Source organism: Propithecus coquereli, unplaced genomic scaffold (genome assembly GCF_000956105.1).
Source record: "Propithecus coquereli isolate 6110/MARCELLA unplaced genomic scaffold, Pcoq_1.0 Scaffold220, whole genome shotgun sequence".
Lineage (NCBI taxonomy): Eukaryota > Metazoa > Chordata > Mammalia > Primates > Indriidae > Propithecus > Propithecus coquereli.
Window position 1 is genome coordinate 523559 of NW_012147190.1, and position 21570 is coordinate 545128.

The 21570-nt window shown below is 42.2% G+C and overlaps 1 protein-coding gene across 5 annotated transcripts in view; it reads right to left on the reverse strand.

Moving 5' to 3' along the window:
* Positions 1-7102: 7102 nt before the first annotated feature.
* Positions 7103-21570, reverse strand: part of EBF1 (early B-cell factor 1) — a 391177-nt gene continuing 376709 nt past the window's right edge. For 3 of the 5 annotated variants that reach the window (XM_012644794.1, XM_012644791.1, XM_012644793.1), the window contains 2 exons: positions 18511-18705; positions 9605-10314 (listed from right to left, as the gene is read on the reverse strand). In XM_012644794.1, coding sequence (XP_012500248.1) covers positions 10283-10314; positions 18511-18705 — 227 coding nt within the window. In that variant the 3' untranslated portion in view covers positions 9605-10282. Of the gene's footprint in view, positions 10315-18510; positions 18706-21570 lie in introns of all 5 variants that reach the window. The other 2 variants (XM_012644792.1, XM_012644796.1) reach the window with 2 other exon arrangements.

Consider the following 21570-nt stretch of genomic DNA (forward strand, 5'->3'; position numbering starts at 1 on the left):
TCCTGCCAATTTCCCCCACAGGATTCTTCCCAATGTGTAATTACTTGTGTGCTTGTTAATTTGCTTTTGTTTTTGTGCTGGCTTATTGCCCATGTCCACCACCTCTATACCAGCTTCCAAGATGATGACTGCCACAAACTAGTCACTTAAATATTTGAGTGAGTGAGTAAATAAGTGATAAGTTATTTTAAGAGATTTCTCATTCTAAATGCAAATGGTGGCTCCTAAGAGTCCATCTGTTAAATCCGTCAATCATATCTGAATTTTACCTAGTCTCATTTCACTGAAACCTGTTACATTTATAATTTTTGACTAGAAAGAGACTTAGTAGGATCCCACACATCAAGAATCATGTTGGATGTCAACACATGGGTAATATTTCTTTATTCTTCTTCCTTTTGCCCCTGTGTTACTCACCTCTCACTGTACCCTCTTCCCATCCCTAACAGCAGTGCTAAGCCCTTGTTCCGCAGGTTTATTGGCCAGAGGCAGCTTCCTTCAATATGTGACAATATTTGGGATGATTCTCCTTTTTTTCCTGTCTGGAGTTCCCTGGTACTTTCTCTGGTACTAAATAATATAGGAATATAATTTAAAAAATGACATGCGGAAGACCTATGTTTTGCCTGTGATTATGACAGGCATCAGCCATCAACCACCTTTTGGAACCATATGGGAGCTGTTGGGCAAGTTTCCTCTTGTTAAAAGAGGAATCTGTTCTTTGGGGTGGCCTGTGGACACCAGGGATACTGCCATCCAGTTGGCTTTTAAGAAGCAGGAAGAACTTGCAAGAATTTTAATTTTTTAAATCAGGAATGGTCATCATGATGTTGAATACAATATCAAGAAAGAAGAGACAACCTCGTGTCTATCAGTTTGAGATCAGGTAAATATACTATGTTATACACACACACACAAACACAAAATGATAGAGTGGCTAAGACCTCCTCGGCACTGAATAACTCATTGTGTGACTTATTTAACATCATCATCTTAAACACTTTTTATGATAAATACTCTTAATTATTACTTTTAAAAAATACATTCGGAATTGAGGATTAGAGAATTTGAGTGATTTCCTTTTCTATGTCATTTTCAGTAAATACTAATTATTAGATTAATGTATTCCAGATATACTGTGTCCATAGGTATTAAACAAATGGCCATCAAGTTCCAATGGAGACCTTTCATCCTTATACAAGGTTAGTGAGCAATTTATTTTCAGCAGTAGATAATTACACCATATCACATGGCCATTGCAAAAATTTAACAAACAGATTTCCGTAGTTAATCAGCCCCTCTATAAGTAGGCCCTCAACAAGGGAATGTCAGTTGCCATTAATACTATCTTTTTGTTTATCTTTATTCTGTTCTTCTAGGTTCACCTTAAGTTTAATAAAGCAAATTGGCATTTTACTGGACACAAAAGTATGCCCTAATATTCTGTGTTTACAGAGAAAAATTAGGGGGCTACATGTTGGCCTTTTCAGTTGAGCACTGGGGCTGTAGTAGTTTCTAGAGCATGTGGTGGGGAGGAAGAATATTTATTCTGAATTATGGAAAGCAGTACTGATGGCCCCTGACCTTTCATCTAATTATGGCTATGCAAAGGATTGAAGAGAAGCTGGACATGTCCCTAGAATTCCACACAGTAGACTCTTGGGTCAGGTAGGTGTGGGGAAAATGGGAAGAGCGGGGCTGCCCAGAGGGGTTACTAGACCACGAGGCTGCTGGCTCTGCTTGAAGAGCTACCAAAGAGCATAACACTGACCAGAACTGGGGCTAGACAAGGGTGATCCTTTAATCATGATTAAAAGCAGAAAAAGAGGAAATGAGAGAAGAAAGAGAGGAACTGAGGAGGAGAATTTCTCAGGGGAAAACAGGATGGCGCCAGCCCTGTAGCCTTCTTTCTGTTCTCCCATCACGTGGTCTCTGTTTGGAATGCTCTGTCCGCTCCACTCCCAACTTTGCCTTGCTGACTTGCTTCACCTCTTCAGGTCTTGTCCCAAACACGACCAGATCCATTTATCTTGCTATAAATGCTCATGACTCGCTATGCTTGTCCCTCAAAATAGAACAGGTCAGACATTATTAACCAGGGACTATGTGTGGACTTCCCCTCCCACAGCCTGCTAAAAGGAATCACATTTGACCAGCACAGTAGCTCTCTTTTTCCCTGCTCTGCTAAAGAGGAAAGATTTTCTTGCTGGAAAAGAGATTTGGGGTTCAGAGACCGATACCCAATACCCCCAAATGTGGTGCTTTGGCATGTTGAGCACTTAAAAAAAACTGGAAGGCCTTAGAAGCTGCCTCAGAACTGAAAACTTTCTAACTGTCTCTTGTTCCCCCACTCCCCTCCCTAGCATAGGGAAGGACTCTCTCTGGAATTTTCTTATCTGACTAAGAAAACTTCTTTCCAAAAGAGATGCAGTTGTTTTAAGATTCTCTCCTTAGAAATCTTACCAAATAACCAAAAAGATTAACCAAGGAGAAGAGAAGAGACTAAAAGTCCTTACCTTGCCCAGACAAACTTCATCTGTTCTTCTAAGGGCAGCTCTGAGAGATTACCTGGGGGACCTTACCTGCGTAATATGACAACCTTTGTTCACAATGCAGTTTTGCATCTCACCTTCCTGTACCTTGCTGGTACCATTCCGTTTCCTAATAAAATCATGTACAACATAGTGTCTGCCTCCTGGGTCCATTCATTCTCCCTAAAATTTATTTACTAAAATGCCTACAGCCCCCCCATTTTCCTCTCCTCCATGAAGCGGGTATTTAAGCTTCCACCATCTGGCCCTTCTTCGAGATTTATATTTGCAGGGCTGCTGTGTCCACTTGCATGTAAATAAATTTGTGTGCCTTTTTCTCCTATTGATCTATCTATTGTTGGTCATTTCAATGAACCTTCAGACAGGGTGGAAGGGAAGCTTTCTCTCCACCTCTACAGTAAAAAATAAAGCAATGAGAGAAATGAAAGAAGGGAGAAGATATTAACAAAAATCATGCAAACTTGGAATAAAGAAGAGGTTTTTTTTTTTCAGATGGATCAAAGAAAGTAGTGCCTGAGTGAGGTGAGAAGTGAGGGAAAAGATAGTAGAGTAAAGAATTTTAGTAAGTATTGCTGTGGAATTTAGATTCTTTTTAATGGCCATTGAAGGATCTAAATAGTCAATTTGATTTCTCTTTAATTAATTTTGGATGTTGAGCAAGGCTTGACTTTATGTGCAGAGATAGAGCCACATGCTCATTCAGATATATTAGGGTTAGAGAGCATTTATCACAGTATCTAATTATATGTTTATGTGATTCTTTAGTGCATGTCTCTAATCTCCTTAGGCCGTAATGAAGAAAGTAAATAAGTCTATTAAGGCACAATCATATCCCCAACCCTCAGCACAGTGCTTGACACAAAGTAGATGCACAGTTAAGAGATGTTGAACAAATAAGTGCTTTAGAGAAGGCCATGGCTATTGCCCGGTTCTCATTCATTTCTCCTTGCTTTCCTGACAGAATCCCATCCGCGTCTGTTACTGAATGAATCACCTTCGGTGGGTCTCCTTCAGTTTTGTTGGCATTTCATCAACATCTTTGTGGCCTACTAAATTCTCCTTACAGGATAATTCCTCGAGCAGGATGCTTCCTGCAGAAGGCCAAGCATCGGGCCTGCAGTTAATTCCAGGACTCAGAACTTTCGTTCTTTATATAGAAAGTGAAAATTCAACAATCAGTGGGAAAAATGTATGCTAAGTATATAAAATCAGTCCCACTGTAGCATGACTCTCCTGAGAGAAGAGAGATAAAACTGCTTGATGCTTAAGTTAAAAAAAAAAAAATGGAACAAAATATTTCCAGTTCCGGAAACTAAATTTCATTCCTAATGTAAATATAGAGGCCTCTGGAGAAGAGGATCATATTTGGAAGAGGGAAGGGAAGCAAAGGGAAGAGTAGGGAGGGATTTCACCATCGGGCTCCATAACAAGGAAACAGCCCAAACAGAGGAATCAACTGTTTCTTTATCAGCGGTGGCCCCAGTCAGAAAACTGAGCTTTATCCTGACGTTTACCTTTCCCCCGATCCTCACATTGCATCGCTCACTAAACCCTGATGGCTTTATTCTCTAAATATTTCTTAATCCTGTCTGTTTTCCTCCTTTCCATTCCCCTAGTCTAAACTATTCATTTCTTGCCTGGTTCCAATTGTTCTCTACTTCCTCTCTGTCCCCCTCTAATTTATTCTCTGTGTAGCTGCGAAGATGATACTTCTAAAATATAAATTTAGAACCCCTCTTGTACAACATGTAATTCTCTCCACTCTTTGTCATTACAACGAACCTCTATTGTAATATGGATAATGAGAAAACATACACGGAGAAGAGAAGACAGCAGGGCATAGACAACTCTTTAGAGATTGGCTGTAACGAGAGCAGGAGGACAGTAGGCAGATGGAAAGTAAAGTGAGGTCAGATCGTTGTTTTTTCTTTCCAATGGCATCATATTTGTTGCCTGATGAGAACGTAATATTGATGAAGGAGAAATGGATGATGCTGGAGAGATAGGAGATAATAATTTCAGGAGCAAAATCCTTGAGAATGTGATTTGGAGCATGCTAGGGTGGGCATGGCCCTCAGCACGGTGTGTTGGAAAGAGTTCACTTCTCGGAAAGTCTGCTTAAAAATGAACTCATTCATGAGGGTCTTTCTGCAAGGCAAACAGAGGTTTCTTTTAAAAAAAAAACCGCGCTATGCTTGTACATTGAATGTGGCTACTGCAGAGGATAGGGGATTTTTTTCACAAGCATGGGATTCTGTTTTTCCATATTCCTTTTACTTTTAATAAATTTTTTCCCATAGAGTCAGCTCCCAGAGCATTGACCAGGGCCTTCCAGCACCTACTTTCCCTCGTATGTCTGGAGAACCGTGCATCCTGCAGAACACCACGGCAGCACCCGCTTCGCTTCTTTGCACCGTCCCTTGATCTCCGAGAATAGAACATATCACTGTGACTCCTACAGCAGGCTATGTAAATATTGCCTTAGTAACTTGTCTTTTGGCCAGAAGTCTCAAACTGACATCTAGGGGATCAGGGACTTTGTTTGCCCAAGACAATGTTTTTAAAACACTGTTTTTGATTAGTTGCCAATATTTAAAAAATGAAAATTTCACGTAAAAAAAATCCAGTAACATACCTGGCATTCTTAAAAAATGAAAGGTGGGCATCGCGGGGCCTGTATTCCCGTGTGGGAGCAATTGCCTGCAGCAAGCCAGCACGCACTCTCGGTACGTCTGTTTTCACCCCTACCTCACCCCCTCATTTTTTAGCCAGCACAGCCCCTATGAACAATATGGGACTGTGGGTTTGTGAGCCTCGCCTCAGGCCTCACAGGCAAGAGCTGTGGCTAATTAGCTTAGTTCACCCGGCATCTAGCACAGTACCAAGCACGGGGCTCTGAATTGAACTTCCAAGCTCCAGTCTCATCATGCTCCTCTGTACACTCCGCTCACACAGTCTTTCTGTTCTTGAATGCGCCTTATTCACCCCAAAGCTCAGAGTTCTTATACCTGCCATCATCCCCTCTTCCCAAGGGGCAGGCCCCATCTGGTTACCTCCTGCTCATCTTCCACATCTCAGCTCAAATGGCACTTTCTCTGGATGTCTTTCCCAGCATTTCATGTTAAATCAGATCCCACCGTAATGTACTTTCAGAGAATTCTAGACCTTTTCTCCATTACTATTATTAGTTAGTTATATCTACTTGAGTGGTTGCTTAGTATCTGTTTGCCCCACTCAACTGTAAGCTCCAAGAGGGTGGGAACAATGTCTCTGTACTCCTGTTGTATCCAACATGCTTCGCCTAGTGACAGATGCACAGTAAACACACAAGGTTTGCATGAATGAATGAATGAATGAATGAACACTTCCAAGAGGTAGGCCTTAAGGAATGTAGACGCCGGGATGTCAGAGGTGTGGATGTCCATTTTGTTCTGTGGAGCATTGCGGAAGCCTGTTTTGGCCTGCCTACCATTCTAGACCAGTGTAATTTGAATGTAGGTTTGTCTTGTCTGGGATCGTGAGCATCTGGAGGACAGGGGCCTCCTGTTCAATTTTTATCTTCTGCATCTACTACGGGGAACTGCATCTAACACAGAATTCCAAAAACGTATATGTTGAGTGGCCAAACTAATCAGCCTGGGTTTCCTTTTTAAGAAAATAATGGCAACTTATTAACTCACACATTATACTCTTTCGTTACCTCCAATTGGGCTATATTCCAGAGCAAAAAGTGTATCAGCAGTGCCCAACACAAATGATTGTGTTGCTAGTCGTCTGCCATCCTATTAGCTCTGGCCACCAAATTTCCGTTGTCCTATGGCTTATTTACTGAGTTTGCAAGGCATTTTACAAGTATCATTAACCTTATTATGTCCAATAATTGAAACAGTAGGAAAAACTGAATGTGCAATTGGAAAGACTTATGATTATGATGAAACTTAAAGTGAAGCAATTTTACGCGAGTATGTACCTACTGGGTGTTTGTGGAATGTTTTATTCCAGATAAACGTACTTTTTTCCAACAAGGAAAGTGTCTTACCCACACGGGATTAAAAATATAGATCATAGCAGGCTCTGAGTTCACACACGCCTCCTCATCAATGAGCCAGGGCACATAATTAATTGACCAGAAGGCTCACTGGGATTAATTAGCAGTTGCGTGTGAAGGGCTTGGTTCAGGCTTGTAGCAGGAAAGATGAGGTTCTAGGATGGCCAGTTCCTGGATTCACAATTCACTGACTGCAGGGGGGTCTCACTGTTTGACCATCGAAATTGTTGGGGTCTCTTGGCTCCTCCGCGGGCCAGCGAGGGTACGTGCACGTTCAGCTGCTGCCGGCAGAGGGCAGCAGTACGCTGCGCGTGTTTAATTTGCATCCCAGATTAGCAAATCCCCAAGGACCTACAAAGAAAGAAAGTGGGTGTCCCAGGACTACCCTAATTCCTTTTCTCTACGTGTCAACACCGGTCTGAGTAATTGCAAACCCAGATCTTTTACATTATGGTGGACTTTGGCTCATCTGAAATAGAGAAATGAATACACAACTAGGAGCTGCCATCACAGACAGGAAGTAACTTTAATTAAATATTGTGAAAGTTGAAAAGTTTTTACAGCTTGAATTTTTGCAAAAAAAAAAAATTATAACAATCTCTACAGTAGTTAGGTTCTCTAACAATTGAACTGTACAGTGTGTGTCTATTCAAAAAGTTTTAATACGAAGGTGAAAGGTTAGTAGATTTAGAGATGACTTCATTAAGCTGCATCCTAGTACAATGTGAGGCCAGGGCATGTTATGCAATCCAGTCATCCAGAAGCTGTATTTTTCCCCAAAAACTGAAATCGTAATTTAATTCTCTATTTCATTTTCTTCTTAAAGCCATATTCTGCATTTAGGGGAACACCTTTTCCTTGTAAAACTTTTGTATAGAAGAAAGAGGGTCAGAGGGCCAGAATGTCATTTCATCTAATCAATATATAAATAGAAGCAACAAAACACAAATCATACACGTTTTAAAGGCTCTTTGGACTTCCAAGAAAAGTTCTAACCACTGCACATGGCTGATAGATGGGTAGCGTCTGTTGTCAGGGGCTAAGCCAGACACCTTACCGGCTAACCGTCCGTTCCTTCACAAACAGTTAAGGGGCTCACCAGACAAAATATGGCTTTAAATTGTATACATCTTCAGGCCAGCGCTTACCACACGAATTCAGACAACCTTTCTGAGTACCGAGAAGCAATGCGTCCACCTTGCTTACATTTTCCAGTTTTTTTATTATTATTATTAGTCATCATTATTATTTCTCACCATGAAAAATCAGCTTTCCTCCCCTCCCTTCCCTCCCGCAACTCCCGTCCCCCACCCACCCCGACCCATAAAAATCGCACTCTGACAGTCTAGTGAAAACCATTGCAAAATCCATATGAGGGCATGCACAGTTGCAGCATTGTTGTAAATGATTTCTTGCTCTACTAGAAAAAGTTACATTGTCTTAAGGTAACAAAACAGTTCTTTTGTGCTTTTCGATTTCTTTGTTTTTTTTTTTTCTTTTTTCTTTTTCTTTTTTCTTAGAATGTTAGTGATGATTGACAGTTCTGGTACACAGTTACAATGTACAAGTGAAATGAATATGATTTGCATTGTTAAGGCATCCAATCTGCTGGTTTATATTTATGTGAAAGACAGAGGAAATATACAAGCAGACTTAAGAAAGAAAGTATGTTCATTGATTTCTATGAAGTTTCTCCCCCGAATTTAATGCACAAAATGCGTCACTCCAAAGGGAGAGATTCCATGCATATTAATAGAGTAAAACAGCATTAGGTTTCATTTTATAAGCTTCCAAAGCAAAGGATACATTTTTTTTTTTTAGTCTACAGAACTAAATACTACAAGAATAATATGCTACTATTTTTTTTTTTGCCATATATTGGAAAAAACTTCTTAACTTACAAATAATACAAAAATAGACAATGGCTTTTGGGTGGAAATAAAAAAAATTGAAGCATGGTTTAAAACAATACTAAAAATAACTATAAATGAAATGTTTAAAAATCACATTGAAACAGCTAATACAAGTGTAGGTGACCAAACAAATACGCACTTTTCACATAGCAAACGTACACGATAAAATAAACTGGGGGTGGGAGGAAGAGGAAGAAGGGAAAAAGCAATGTACAAATTCCAAAGATAAATACATTATTTATATGGATATTTTACAAAATCCCCTTTAAAACAAAAAGCCTTTTAATTAACTTTGCAAGTATGTGCAAGCTAAAGGTAGTGAGCTTTTATTTTCTTTGCAAAATATGCAGTAAAATCTTTTTTGTGATATTGAAAAACCGTCTTAAGACATTAAAATGTATAAATAGAACAACAACTTTGGCAAAAAAAAATCACAAAAAAAATCTACAGTATTTATAACTACATACAAAAACACAACAGCAAAGAAAGAAATATCAGGCAAATGCATCCTCAGAGCTTTGCTGCATCTTTGCTATTAATTCTTCCTTTTAAGAACACTTCCCAGATAATGAGAGCAAAAATTTTCATAGAACAGAAAACTATGTTTTGGAGGTTTCAACCTTCTTTTCCTTTCCCCCAGTTTCCTTTTCACTCTTAATTCCAAAGCACTTAACCTGTTGTTTTAATCTATTATGTTACAGACGGAAGGGTCGACAGATAGAGGCGCTATCTTGAATGGGAAAATCGGAAACTCCTGCCATGTTGCTTTTGTCAGCCTTTGGAGGATTGGTATGAAGTCAGCATTTAGGATGAGCACACTTCCAACTTGTCCATGGGGGAGTGTAAGTGAGATTTTGGCTTGCTAACTGAAGGGCAGAGTGTGGAATTCTGTGCCTAGACCCTGTTTCATGAAGTCTCAAAGGAGATTCTCACACAGTACGTGTGCCACCAAGCTCTTGAGAGGCCACGGGCTTCAGAAGAAGTTGACTTAAGTAAAATGAGAGAATGAGATCAGATTTAAATATGCGGTTTTAACAATCTGTCTAGAGGCACTGGATTTTTGAGTAGAGGGAAAAATGTGATCACTTACGTCGCTTTTTAACTTTCCAGGCTGCATTTATTTACACAGTTACTTAAGACAACAATACGGAAGAGATAAATAAGCTTGCACTGCTAAGGGATGGCGTGTTAAGTTAGATATTGAAAATGCACTGTCTGAGCTAACTACCATTTGATATGCTTTAAGGCGCAAAAGCCGACCCTTAGTTTTCCTAAAAAATCTAACTGGCATTCCTATTCTGTCCCATACAAGCTTTTTTTTTTTTTCTTTTTTTTAAACTTTTTTGTAAATATCACCACTTCATTCTCCTTTTACACAGCTTTAAAAACATCATAAATTAAAACATGGAGTCTTATTTATAGTGTCCCTTGTATATAGCTTTACGGTTTATAAAAGACAAATGATTGCAGAATTAAGCTTAAAAAAAAAAAAAAGAAAAAGAAAAACTGGATTTGCTTTTACCAATACAGAATAAATATATCCCCCAAATACATGGGAGGTACAACTTTAACCAACACCCTGCACTTGCAGATTCCTTCCAATTTCAGTATTTGCAAGGTCGGTGATTTTGTTTGTTTAAAAATCTGCAGTTATTGTGATTCCTCTTAAAAAGGCCTGAGTTGAAAGTTCCACTCTGGGACTTATATCAGATTACTCTCTGTAGCAGAATCCAACCTCTTCATTAATAAAACTCTTCAAGGCAATTCTTTCACATGGGAGGAACAATCATGCCAGATATCGCTATGGAAAGAGAAGACAGAAGTCAATGGTTTTACATCCAAACTTCTCACTGAGAAAAAAAATAAAGATGGGGAAAAAAAAAAACAAAACACCCACACACAACTATGTTGTTTGAATATGAGCCACAAATGTGCTCTCATCTCCTCTGGAATGAGTTTTTGTTATAAAATATACAAGTACTTTATTACAAATTATAATAAATCAGCATGTGCATGTATCCTTAACAGAACAGAATATCCTAAACATCCCTCCAAATCTGATTTCAATTTTAAAACATAACTAGAAAGTTGCATAGTTCGAATACCTCTGGAAAAGTCGCAGCCCCAAACCTTGCAAAATAGTGAGAATTTTCAATTTGTCCCTCTTTGTTTCCCTCCCTTTCACATCCAAATTATAAAGAACCGATCCATTCCAACTGCAAGCAATTTCTACAAAAAAAGCAAGGCTTTTCCTATGCTCTGTATAAGCAAGAAAACAGCAACAGAGCAGCAGTCTGAGCACCTTCCCTTCAGTCTTCGGGGCTGGGAGAAGGAGACGCCAGCTACAGCAGGCCTTGCTCACGGGGACTATGCACAAGGGAAAAGCACGGAGAGGGAGGAGAAGACAGGTTTCCATGAAACTGCAGAAAAGTCTTCCATACCACTGCTTCACTCAAGGTTTCTGGCATGGTCTGACCATATTTCCTAGAAAATTGTAGCCTCGGGAAGCTGGGGTGAGATCCTGGGAAAAGGGAAGGCTGTTTGAGGTAACCAAAAATTTTTCAAAGTGTTCAGGGTTATTATAGGAGGCTACACAGAGTGGTATTTAGAGAACATAGAATCAGGCCGGGTCTTGGCCTCCGGCTTTTCCGCTCCGGAGTCTGTCCCCCCCGAGGTAGTTACTTGGCTCTTTGAGCCTCAGCTGCTTCAACCGGACAATACAGTCAATCCCAGCACTTAGGGTTATCGGAGATTTAACTAAAATAACACATGTGAAGTGTTTAGCCTGGGTTCGGCTCCCAGGAGGGGCCTGATGGACGTTAGCTGCTGTGATGTTGAAGCCACCACTTCTACTACTAAACTGGCTGTGTGACCTTGTGTTGTTTAACTTCTCTGGGCTTTGTTTCCTCTTCTATCAAATAGGCACCATCCATGTGGCTCCCTTCACATGCTGGGTGGGTGGGAGGAATAAAGGGATATGTATAAGGAAATTAAAACAGGGTAGCAACTTCAAAATATGCCGCAAGGGGCAGCCATATTAGCTCCCAAGATAGTTTAGTGTCCTGTCAGACAGAGAGAGAAAGTTGTTGCTTTCTTTTAATTGACAATTCCAAATTTAAATTAATGTTCTTGTCAGTGATGACTGTGTCTAGGAAGTGGGCCCCCTTCATCTACCAATGATCACGTCTGGAAGAATGTCCCTTTTTTTTTTTAAGTGAACCCCACTACCACAAATCCTGCAGTAAACTCAGGGAGGCCAGGCAGGGCTCTGAGCCCTGAGGCCCCCACATTCTTCCTGTTTCCCCACCCCCCCCACCCCTGACATTTTAGATTCAATTAAAAGAAAAACCAAAAAGCATTTTGCCAAACACTTTTTCCGTTAATTTTTAAACCCATCTGTATTCACAAGGAAATTCAATCCACATGTTTCTGATTCATTTACACGTAAATCATCCAAATGTTGTTTTGCAAGAGCCCTTTTTGCAGCCCAAAAGCTCCTGGAGTCCTTTTCGTAAGCCCTCATAAGCCTTTTTTTCTTAGAAACAGGAAGTTGCCTTTTGCCAAATGCAGACCAACTTAAACCCCGAAAGATTTGGGATCAGTTGGAAATGCAGTCCCCCTAAGATTCAAGTGAGCCCTAGATTTGACTGAAACCAGGAGCTCGGTATTTCAATCCAAGCCTTAACTTGAGAATTCAAGATGCTGTCACTCCAAAGGCAAGGAGGTGTAGGGGGTCTTTGCTGTGTGACAGCCCAGCATGGCTCTGCCTCCCTAAGGATCTTTTCATCCAGGCCGGAGGTGGGTCCAGGCACCCTTATTAAAGACAGCAGGAGTGCGAAGCCTGTGGCAAAAGAAGCAAGTCTACTTCTGCCTCCTACCAAAATCTATTCTGTGTGCCTGGCATTAAAGGACAGCTCCCGACAGTATAGTCAGATAGCTCCAGCAGTGTCAATATGAATCAAGGCAAAGTAGAAAGCTGACAAACTTCTGGCTAATTTGTTTGGTGGGTCCAGACAATATTTATTAGCTGGGCCCTGAAAACATTTCATTTGGATGACCAGGAGAAAAAAAAAAAATCTAGGCAGTGTTTTCGTTCCTGAATAATGTGTTAGATTAATTAGATTAAACCTCCACTTCAGGCCATGTTAAAAGTTCTAACTGAAGTGCTGGCTCATAGGTAACAGCGCTTCTTAATCGGAACTCTAGGGGTTGCAAACTCCAGCACCTCAAGACTCCGGGGTGGAAACACCAGTGAGCGAATTCCCTGGGTGGGGATGGAGGCGACACTGCCAGGGCGTGCCTTCATCCGAGTGGGTAGAAGGGAGGATCCTACCAAATCTGAGGGGCTCTAGGGGTGGGTTTGGCCTGTTCCCACTTTTTTTTTTTCCTTCATAGGGCCACACAGACTTCTCTGAGAGTCTAACAGAAGCTACAGAGCCTCTCTCTGGAAGAAGCCCGTATGTGTCTACACCCAGAACTCTGTGTATAACATCGGGGGTTTCAGAGCCCTAAATCTCATTCATGACTTCCTAAACTCCAAAGGCAGAATGCTTACTGATGAGTAAACTGTGGGTAAAGATGTCTGTGGCCTCTGAGCTTAGACATCTCAAAAGAGGCCTTTTTTTGAAAACAAAGAAACCCCACTGCATAAGTGCATGAAGCTCTCGGGTTTTAGGAGCTGTTTTTCTTCTATCTGTGCTGCAATCTGAAGATTAATTATGTGGGTGAGAAGGATGGGTGTCTGAAGCTTGGAATGTTCCAGAAATGCTGCTGGCATGCTGACTTGCCCAAGTGGGGCCCATGAAGATTCCCATGAGGACACCACACTCCCAGGACCACGTGCCAAAACATCACAAGACCACGGCGGCTCTGCCATTTGCCCCAGCAGCTGGGGGATCACGTTCTCTGATGGAAGCTCAGAAAACTGTTGGTTTGAAAGGCAATACATTTTTCATTCCAGTCGCCACATTTTGATAGGAACAAAGACAAAATGGAAAGTCTTGCAGAGCTAGGAGAAGTTGGAGTGGGAGGGTGGAATGTGGTCTTCCCCAAACCACCATATGTGTACACGTTATGAGCTAATCAGGAACAGGGGGTGGGGGGGGGCAGATCTTGCACAGACTGAATATGTGCATGGAGAAAAAGAGAATTCCACAAGATTTGGTACTGAACTGCATGATATTTAAAGTCCAGAGAAGCCAACCAGCCAGCCTAAGCTTCAGCAATGTAGGAAAGGAAAAAATCGGTATACGGGTACTGTATTTGTGAAATTACTCTGGCCTTTCTGTTTTTAATTTTTCACTGCGTAGACAACATGGTTACGGTTCAGAATCACTACATTAGTGGGGATTCTAATGGCATGTGACAGCCTTCTTGGGGCTGCCTCTTTCTTGATTAACGATGTCCTCTGAGGCCTGAATTGCAGAGAATCCAAGCTCTAGGGACATGAGCTTCAGGAGAAGAGAGAGGACGTCTCCATGATCAAAGGCTAAGCATAGGGAGTGACTCAAGCCTTTGGCCTATGACAAACAGACACACTTGGGGAGTTGGAATCAGGATTTATCAATGACTTCATCTAGATAAGAATGGAAGGAGGTATCTCTGCATTTTTCTCTTTAAATCCAAAGTACAGCTGAATTATCCAAAGTGTTTCATTGGTCTTACTTCACAGAAAAGGATTCTGTATGCAAGTAAGTTTACCAAACTAAATGAAACAGTCATTTTTGGTTAACTTCGGGATGTCTCAGAGCCTTTATTTCGTGGATCTCCAAGTCAGTGATTCAGTGAGCACCAATTTCTAAATGGGTTTGACCACCACATTCTTATTTTTTTAACAGAACATCTTGTGAGTCTCCAGAAGTTCTGAGACGAGAGTTGCTTAGTCCTAAAAATAATTCCTCAGACATATGGTAGATTTTCAAAGGTTTTATCTACCTGGGAGAGAAAGCCAGCTGTGATCATGGTAGAATCTGTGAATTATAAAGTATACATAAAGAAACTGAACTCCTGACTTCCAAATAAAGACCGCCATTTTCAACCTCACCCCTGCTTTGTGGCACCTGTGCTCCAGGTGGCTGAGCCACTCACTGGTCACTGCACATCTCCCGGGACTTGTCTGCCTCTGCTCCTCAGCTGAGGATGCTCTTAGTCCTTCTGCTTAAAACACCCCTCTGCCGCATCTCCCCATGCCGAATTCTACTCGCCCCTCATCTGAGGTCTGGTTCAAAGGCAACCTTCTCCATGAGGCTGTTCTGAATTCTCCTTAATCTTTCCCTTCTCTGTACTTCCCCAGCGAAGGTCCCAACCTCTCCAAGACAGATCTGCCTTATTTACCTGGATGTAGTGTCTCTCCTAATACAGAGAAAGTTTCTAAGGTCAGGGTTTTGTAGCCCACATGGGCTTAACCCAATGGCTTCAATATGGTAAGGCAATATAGCACAGGGGCTTAACAAAGTCGGGTCAATCTGCCCAGGTTTGAAGCTGCTGCTTCCTTATTTGTTAGTTGGGTAACTCTGGACAAGCTAACTTAGCTTCAAGTCTTGGTTTTCACATCTGTAAAATGTGGATGATGAACAGCCCACCTCAAAGGGTGGCTGGGAGCCAGGCTGGGAACAAGCCCTCCTGCGTCAGTGGCTGCGTTCACCATCATCACCACCATGTGAGATTGCCATGCTTATTTGTTGGGGAATAAACATGCATGCAGTGACTAGAGGAGGCTAAGTGGGGGCTGCCGGGGAAGAGGGCTTTAAGGAGTAGACTTTAGAAAAAAACAGAATGATGTACAATTGACAGAGTGGTAGATGGAGGTAACTAGGCCTTTAAAACACTTAGCCCAAATGTGTCACCTCTAATCTTGTTTCCATGGTCAATTTGCTTAACCAACTCTTCCTTAGTCACTTGCCCTGTCTTAATGATCATGGTTCTGAACTAGGTGGTTCTAAATGAAGTAGGTGCTAATGTAACATTGAAAAGGAGAAGGAGGAACAAAACACTTCGGAGATCTTTATCCAATTCTATAACCTGCCTACATCCCTTTTTATAATAGACATGGAGTTTAGAAGGTTAAAGATGAAGTAATTCTAAAGCCCGCTGCCGAAATGTCACTTTTCTCAGCGGAAACTTCTACTATGGCCCAAGCAAGCGTTAAAAAATGGTATTGAAAAAATGGCATTGGCCTGAAAAACTGGTATTGGTCCCTGAAGGCTGGGTCCTCCTTGCCCTGCCTGAGATGGCATGCAAACTCCTGAGTGTGGGCCCCACCTGTGAGTGAGCTGGCTACAGGTGGCGTGGACAGAAAGAACAGCTAAAGTACGATGGTCTCAGCTCATTTGACTTTAATTTCTCTGCTCATACTTGCACCACTAACATCTCCTCCAAAGTAGGGAGATTTGGTGCGTGATAACATTGGAAAAACAAAAACCACTTTTTTTTTTTTTTTTATCATGCTCAATAGTCAGACCATGGAGTAGGGGAAAGTCCAGAAGAATCTCCATGACACATGTTCCCTCAGAAGGAGAGGACGGCATCATTCCTAACAGCACATCCAGCCCGAAGTGTGGTCCTGAGTCAGACCTCAAACCCTCCTCGCTGTGCTGCTCTGCGTTAGAAAAGGTGACTTGAGGCAGAGACCGGGCTGCTAATCAGAGAGGGGGGAACAGCCTCTGTGCTTTTGGGATCTGTAATTGGTTAGAATTGGCTTAGAAAAGCCCCAGAGGAAAAATGCACAAACTTTGTATGTGTCCCTGTCTTGAAGTGGTTTCACCATTACTTAAACACACGCACACCTTTATGTCACCAGATCTTCCTGAAACCAAGGAGGTCCTAAAATCTGAGCTCAGTTCCTATTTCCAGTCCCGTCTTGTCCTCTCCTAGGTCCACACAGCATGAGAAGACATCAGGCCACGCTGGGGGCTGCCCACTTACATCACTGTCGGCCAGTGATATAGCCAAGGACCTCCTGACAGCAGGGCCCTTCTCCTCTTAAGTGCTAACTCTCAACTGTTGATTACAAACTCCATCCTGTCTTGTTTCTGATGTCAAATCTATGTTTAACAAAGGCTGAGATTGGCAGCTCAAGAATGGTAAATTTCTGCTTTCCATATGCATGATCATCATTTAAACCTATTATAAGTTATGTTCGCTCAAGTATTACACCCCTGGTTTGCCAGCTGGAGGTGTACCGAGGTTGACAAAGCATTATTTTTAGCTAAAAAGGAGTCAGACCTGCAGGAATGGGTTGGCCCGCCTTTGCAGAGGTGGGCATTTTCTACCAGGAATAACACTGCCTGCAGTATAGTTCCAGGCAGGTTGTTCTCCCCTTTCCTCTAAGAGGATGGATTCGCCAATGTGTATTAGAGTAAGTAGCATAGGCATGCTCTGCTGGGCTCTGACTTTAGCTGTGCTCAAGACTTGCCAGAGGGTTTCTCAACCCTTCTGGAGGTAGAAAGACAAAGTGATTCGGTGCCCAGGCTCTGAAGTCACGTGGTTTGTGTTCAATTTTGGCTCTATCATTTACTCACTGTGTGACCTACAGCAAATTGAGCCTCAATTTCCCCATCTATACAATGGAACTAGTACTGACACCATAGGGTCTTCAGGAGAATCAATATATGCTTACAACGATGTAAAGAAGTATGTGTAGATAAGCATAAATATGCATGGACTTATACATAAGAAATGGGCTAAGAAATCCTAGACTGCTCTGCACTGCTCTCCTGACCCCTCCCAGGCCGCCAGGTGACCTGCACCAGTGAGGGCATAGACCCCGCCAGAGTTTACATTTATCTCCAACAATTACTGGCTATGTCTGTGGGCAGGTATCTACCCTCTTTAAGCTTGCATTTTATCAAGCTTATCAAGCTTTATCAAGATCACAATAGCCCGTATACTTCAGGAAGTTGTAAGGATTAAATTAGATCATGTCTGTTCTGTGCTTAGCACATTCGGTCAGTGCTCAATAAATGGTGGCTGATTGTTTTACTGATCTTGCTTTCCTCCCAGCTGCCTTAGGAATTCTGGGTAAGTCCTTTGTACCCACTTTGAGTAATAAAGTACTTGGAAGACAGAAAGAGATGAATGAGTGAGCCTGAGTTGGAAGCCAGCTTCTGCCACGTACCAGCTGTCGAAAGCAAGCAATTTCATAACCTCTCCAACTTGTAGTTTTCTCATCTGTAAAGCAGGGGCATTGAGCACCTATCACACAATCCTTCAGGGGGCAATAAATGAGGTTGTGCAGGCTAACACTGCCATGTAGTGCTGAGCACATAAGAAAAATGTGAGAAATGGTGGACTCATTTTTAAAGGGTGGGTAATTTTATTCTCAGTGAATTAAAAGGTCATCTCAACTCTTGGTGACTCTGTTATTTTCCATATTCCATAGTGGGAAAGTGATTGAACAAGTTTAAGATGAACCAGAATACCCTAGTGGTATTTTGGGGTTTCTGGATCCCAGTAGTATGTCTTTGACCTTTGGTCTCCGATGCTTTAACTTCAGGGCTCTGATTGGGACATGGCTCACCCCCTCCCTGTTATCAGCCCCGCACGCGTTCACTCTGACACAGGCAACAGGAAGGGCAGGTTGAGTGACCTACTTCAGGAGAAGGCCAGTCCTGGGAGAGACCCTGCAGTGGAGAACTTGCTAGAGTCCACAAAAGACTGATCTGATAATGGCGACAACAGGGAATGAGAGAGGAGAAAAGAGAAATGATGGTGTTAGTAAGTGGAAGCAGTATTCCCAAGCGAATCCTGGGCCTGAGCAGAATTGCTGGAGTTGGAAAGAGGACTTCTCAGGCAACTCCAGCAGAGGGATGAGTAGAGCCAAGGGCCAGGGGCCAGGGCCGAGGAAAGGAAACACAAAAGAACAGAAGAGATGAGGGCAGAGAGAAGCAGGAATGCTCACAGCTGATCCCCTCAGCAACAATGATGTATCTGTTTCAGGCCCTGGGAGGGTGAGGTCAGGGCGCTGGATCTGGGTTGGCAGGTGGGGCCTGGGGCTTACCTTGCAGGCTGTTCCCGTTGGTGCTGGTGCAGGTGGGAGGGGGAGAGGTCTGGGGTCTGACGACTGGTGCGAAAGCACTCTTCTGTTTCACGGCTGAGACCATGTTGGCTGGTGAGAAGGAGAAGATGCCCGAGGAGCTGCTGCAGTTGGACGGGAGGCTTGTGGAGGAGGCCATGGTGGGGCTGGATGGCACTACTAAGACAGGCAATGGGAAAGGAGAAATCAGCACCTCGCATGGCATTCTGGGACGAGGAAGCCCAGAGCCAACCCCTGCCTGGCCATCCTGCTCCTCCCCGCTCAGGCTATCCTCTGGCATGAACCCTCCCTGAACTCACAGGATCCTGTCCATTTTCAGCATTTGGTACTTAGCACACACTACCTTTCATTGCTGGTGATCTTTCATGTGTTTATTGTGCCAGGCAGGGTGCTAGGCACTGGAGTTGTAGGCAGCATTTGCCACCCAGGGAAAAATGACCCCTTATAATCAGCCCAAGGCACTACCCAATCCAAACACACTGAGTGCTTTATGGAGCAGAACACAGAGCCACCATCCTCAGAGTTTTCCAGGCCAGGAAACAAAAGGGCAATATCTTCTTATAAGGATGGAGTAGCACAAAATAGTGACAAAGGTGAGAAGGCCAACTCAGCGGAGGCACGAAAGGGAAATCAGAGAAGGCTTCACAGTAGAGGTGTCAGGAGGTACACTCCAGGTAGCACCTATGCTAAGGTTCTAGCAAAGGGACTAGGGACAGGAGAAATAGTAGGAGGCCAGCTTGAGAGGGCATGGTTGCTGCTGGAATGAGAGGTGTGAGGAAGAGGGGTGAATGGGAGGCAAGCCTAGGATTCCAACTTAAGGCACTGGCGGATGGTGGTGCATTTGTGTCCCATTTCTCCCCATGAGGCTGTGAGTTCCTTAAGGACACGACAGTACCATAATACTGCACAACATAAATACAGGGGGGTAGGAAGCCGGAGGGATAAACAGACTGCCACATGTAGCATTTGTGGACCGTTTAGAACTACAGGTACAAGTTTCAAATTCTTTATATCCCCTTGGAGCTGTACATAAATGTTAGTGAATTAATAACCAGTAGGATAGAAGCCTTATATAAATACTCACAGTCTGGTAGTAGTGGGGTTGCAGATAATTAATGATGGGAGAACTTTGGCAATTCAGAGAGAGAGAAAAACCTAGTAGCTTGGGGCTATCAAAGAGTTTGGTAGATGTACATTCTCCACCAACCACAGTCCTTAGCCTGGCCTCTCATCTTTGCTCACGGCTAATAATCTTTAGGTTTACTTTAGGAGACAAAGATTTCACGCACTCTAAGTCAAGACTAATGTTTTCATACACTCACTTTCTACTTCTTCCATTTTCTACAGAAAATATGAATTCTGTCCAGTGATTTTCAGGCACTTAATTTGAATTCTAGGCACTTGCTTCTACTTTATTATTTTTCACATTATGTAATAAACATTATATATTGCTTTATCATTCACAAGAATCTTCCAGTCTTTTTCATCTTGTCATTGGCAAAACAACCTTAAGTCTGGGCGAATCACTGAGCAAGAGAAGCAGGCTGAGACTCAAAGTAGTTTAGCTACTTGCCCAAGGGCCATTGCTAGAATGCCTGCAGCCAGGAATCCGCCCGAATTCAGAGCTCTTTCCACTATGCTGCCCTGCAAAGGAAACAGATCTCCAGGGGGAAGGCTTCATTCCCATGAGCCCACCAGAGTCCAAAGAGCTGTCTGTGTGGCCTTATCCTTGGCCTGCTGGCTTTGGAAGGTTAAGGAAGTGGGAATCGAATCGGTCATAGGCAGCAATTGCCATTGGGGGAAATGACCCCTTATAAACAGCCCAAGGCACTACACAATCCAAACGCACTGAATGCTTCATGGAGCAGAACACAGAGCCGCCATCCTCAGAGTTTTCACAAACATTTTCTAAACTGTACTTTTTCTTTTAATGAGGCCAGCATTTTTATACATCTCTTAGGATTTGTAAATGTGAAAATACGCTCAATAATAACACCCATTTAAATTGCAAAACTCCTGCACCGGAGGTTTGATTTTTAAATATTCGTAGAGTTGAGATCCTGCTGGTTCACTGAGGAAGGCAATTAATCTGGTTGGCAAATGCGATCATTATGTGTATTTAGAGGTGGGGAGTTTGGGGAGGCGGTTACGGGAGGAAGGGGTGAAATACCGTCAAGCAGCTCCATTTGTTATAACATTATTAGTTATCAGCCACCACACTAGAAAGTATGTTCACCGGTGGAATGTCTTATTTTGTATTTTTATTCCGTCGGAATTTTTCAACATGAGTGGTTTATGAATAATTAAATATGATGGAGGCAAAAATTCAAATCAACTGGGCTTTGTGTTTATTGTTTTATTTGCATTTATGCAGATAAAACCATCCCATCTGAGAGCCTATTTGAGAATTTAATACTATATTTGCGAGCGCTGAAGAAATCAATTAATGGAAATGAAATGTTCGAAGTTTCACAGCCTGACAGATGCAATCTCGGGCTGAAGTCACTGAGTGTCTGCACGGGCTTGAGAAGGAGAGCATTCCAAGCCCCTAAATTGAATTGCTACCATATAGCAATTAGTTTATTGATTTAATTAAGAATGCCACCTTTTAATTTTCAGGTCATGATTGAAACATTTTCTGATTGAATAGATGGGGGAACACTGAAATGATAGATCTATGAGAAACAATCTTTCGATAAATCAAAATCTGATGCGAAACTGACCCCAAACATTGACTTGTGAGCAGACAGACATAATATATGCAGATTATTTGGGGAATTTTAAATGTTCAATGAACTGCTGATTCCAAACTAATAAAATAGAAATATAGAATTTTGTGTCCCCTTAGCAGAAAACTTCACCCAGAAAGTAAAAGTACCTAAGTATACTTTCAGAAATAACTTCTCTTAAAGGTGAAGAGTTAGCTTTCGTCTTTCAAAAAATGAGCACAGTCCACGTTTTCACCATGAGAGAAGGCATGATTTTTAGCCAAGACTCTTTTTTAAAAATCATAAATATTCTTTC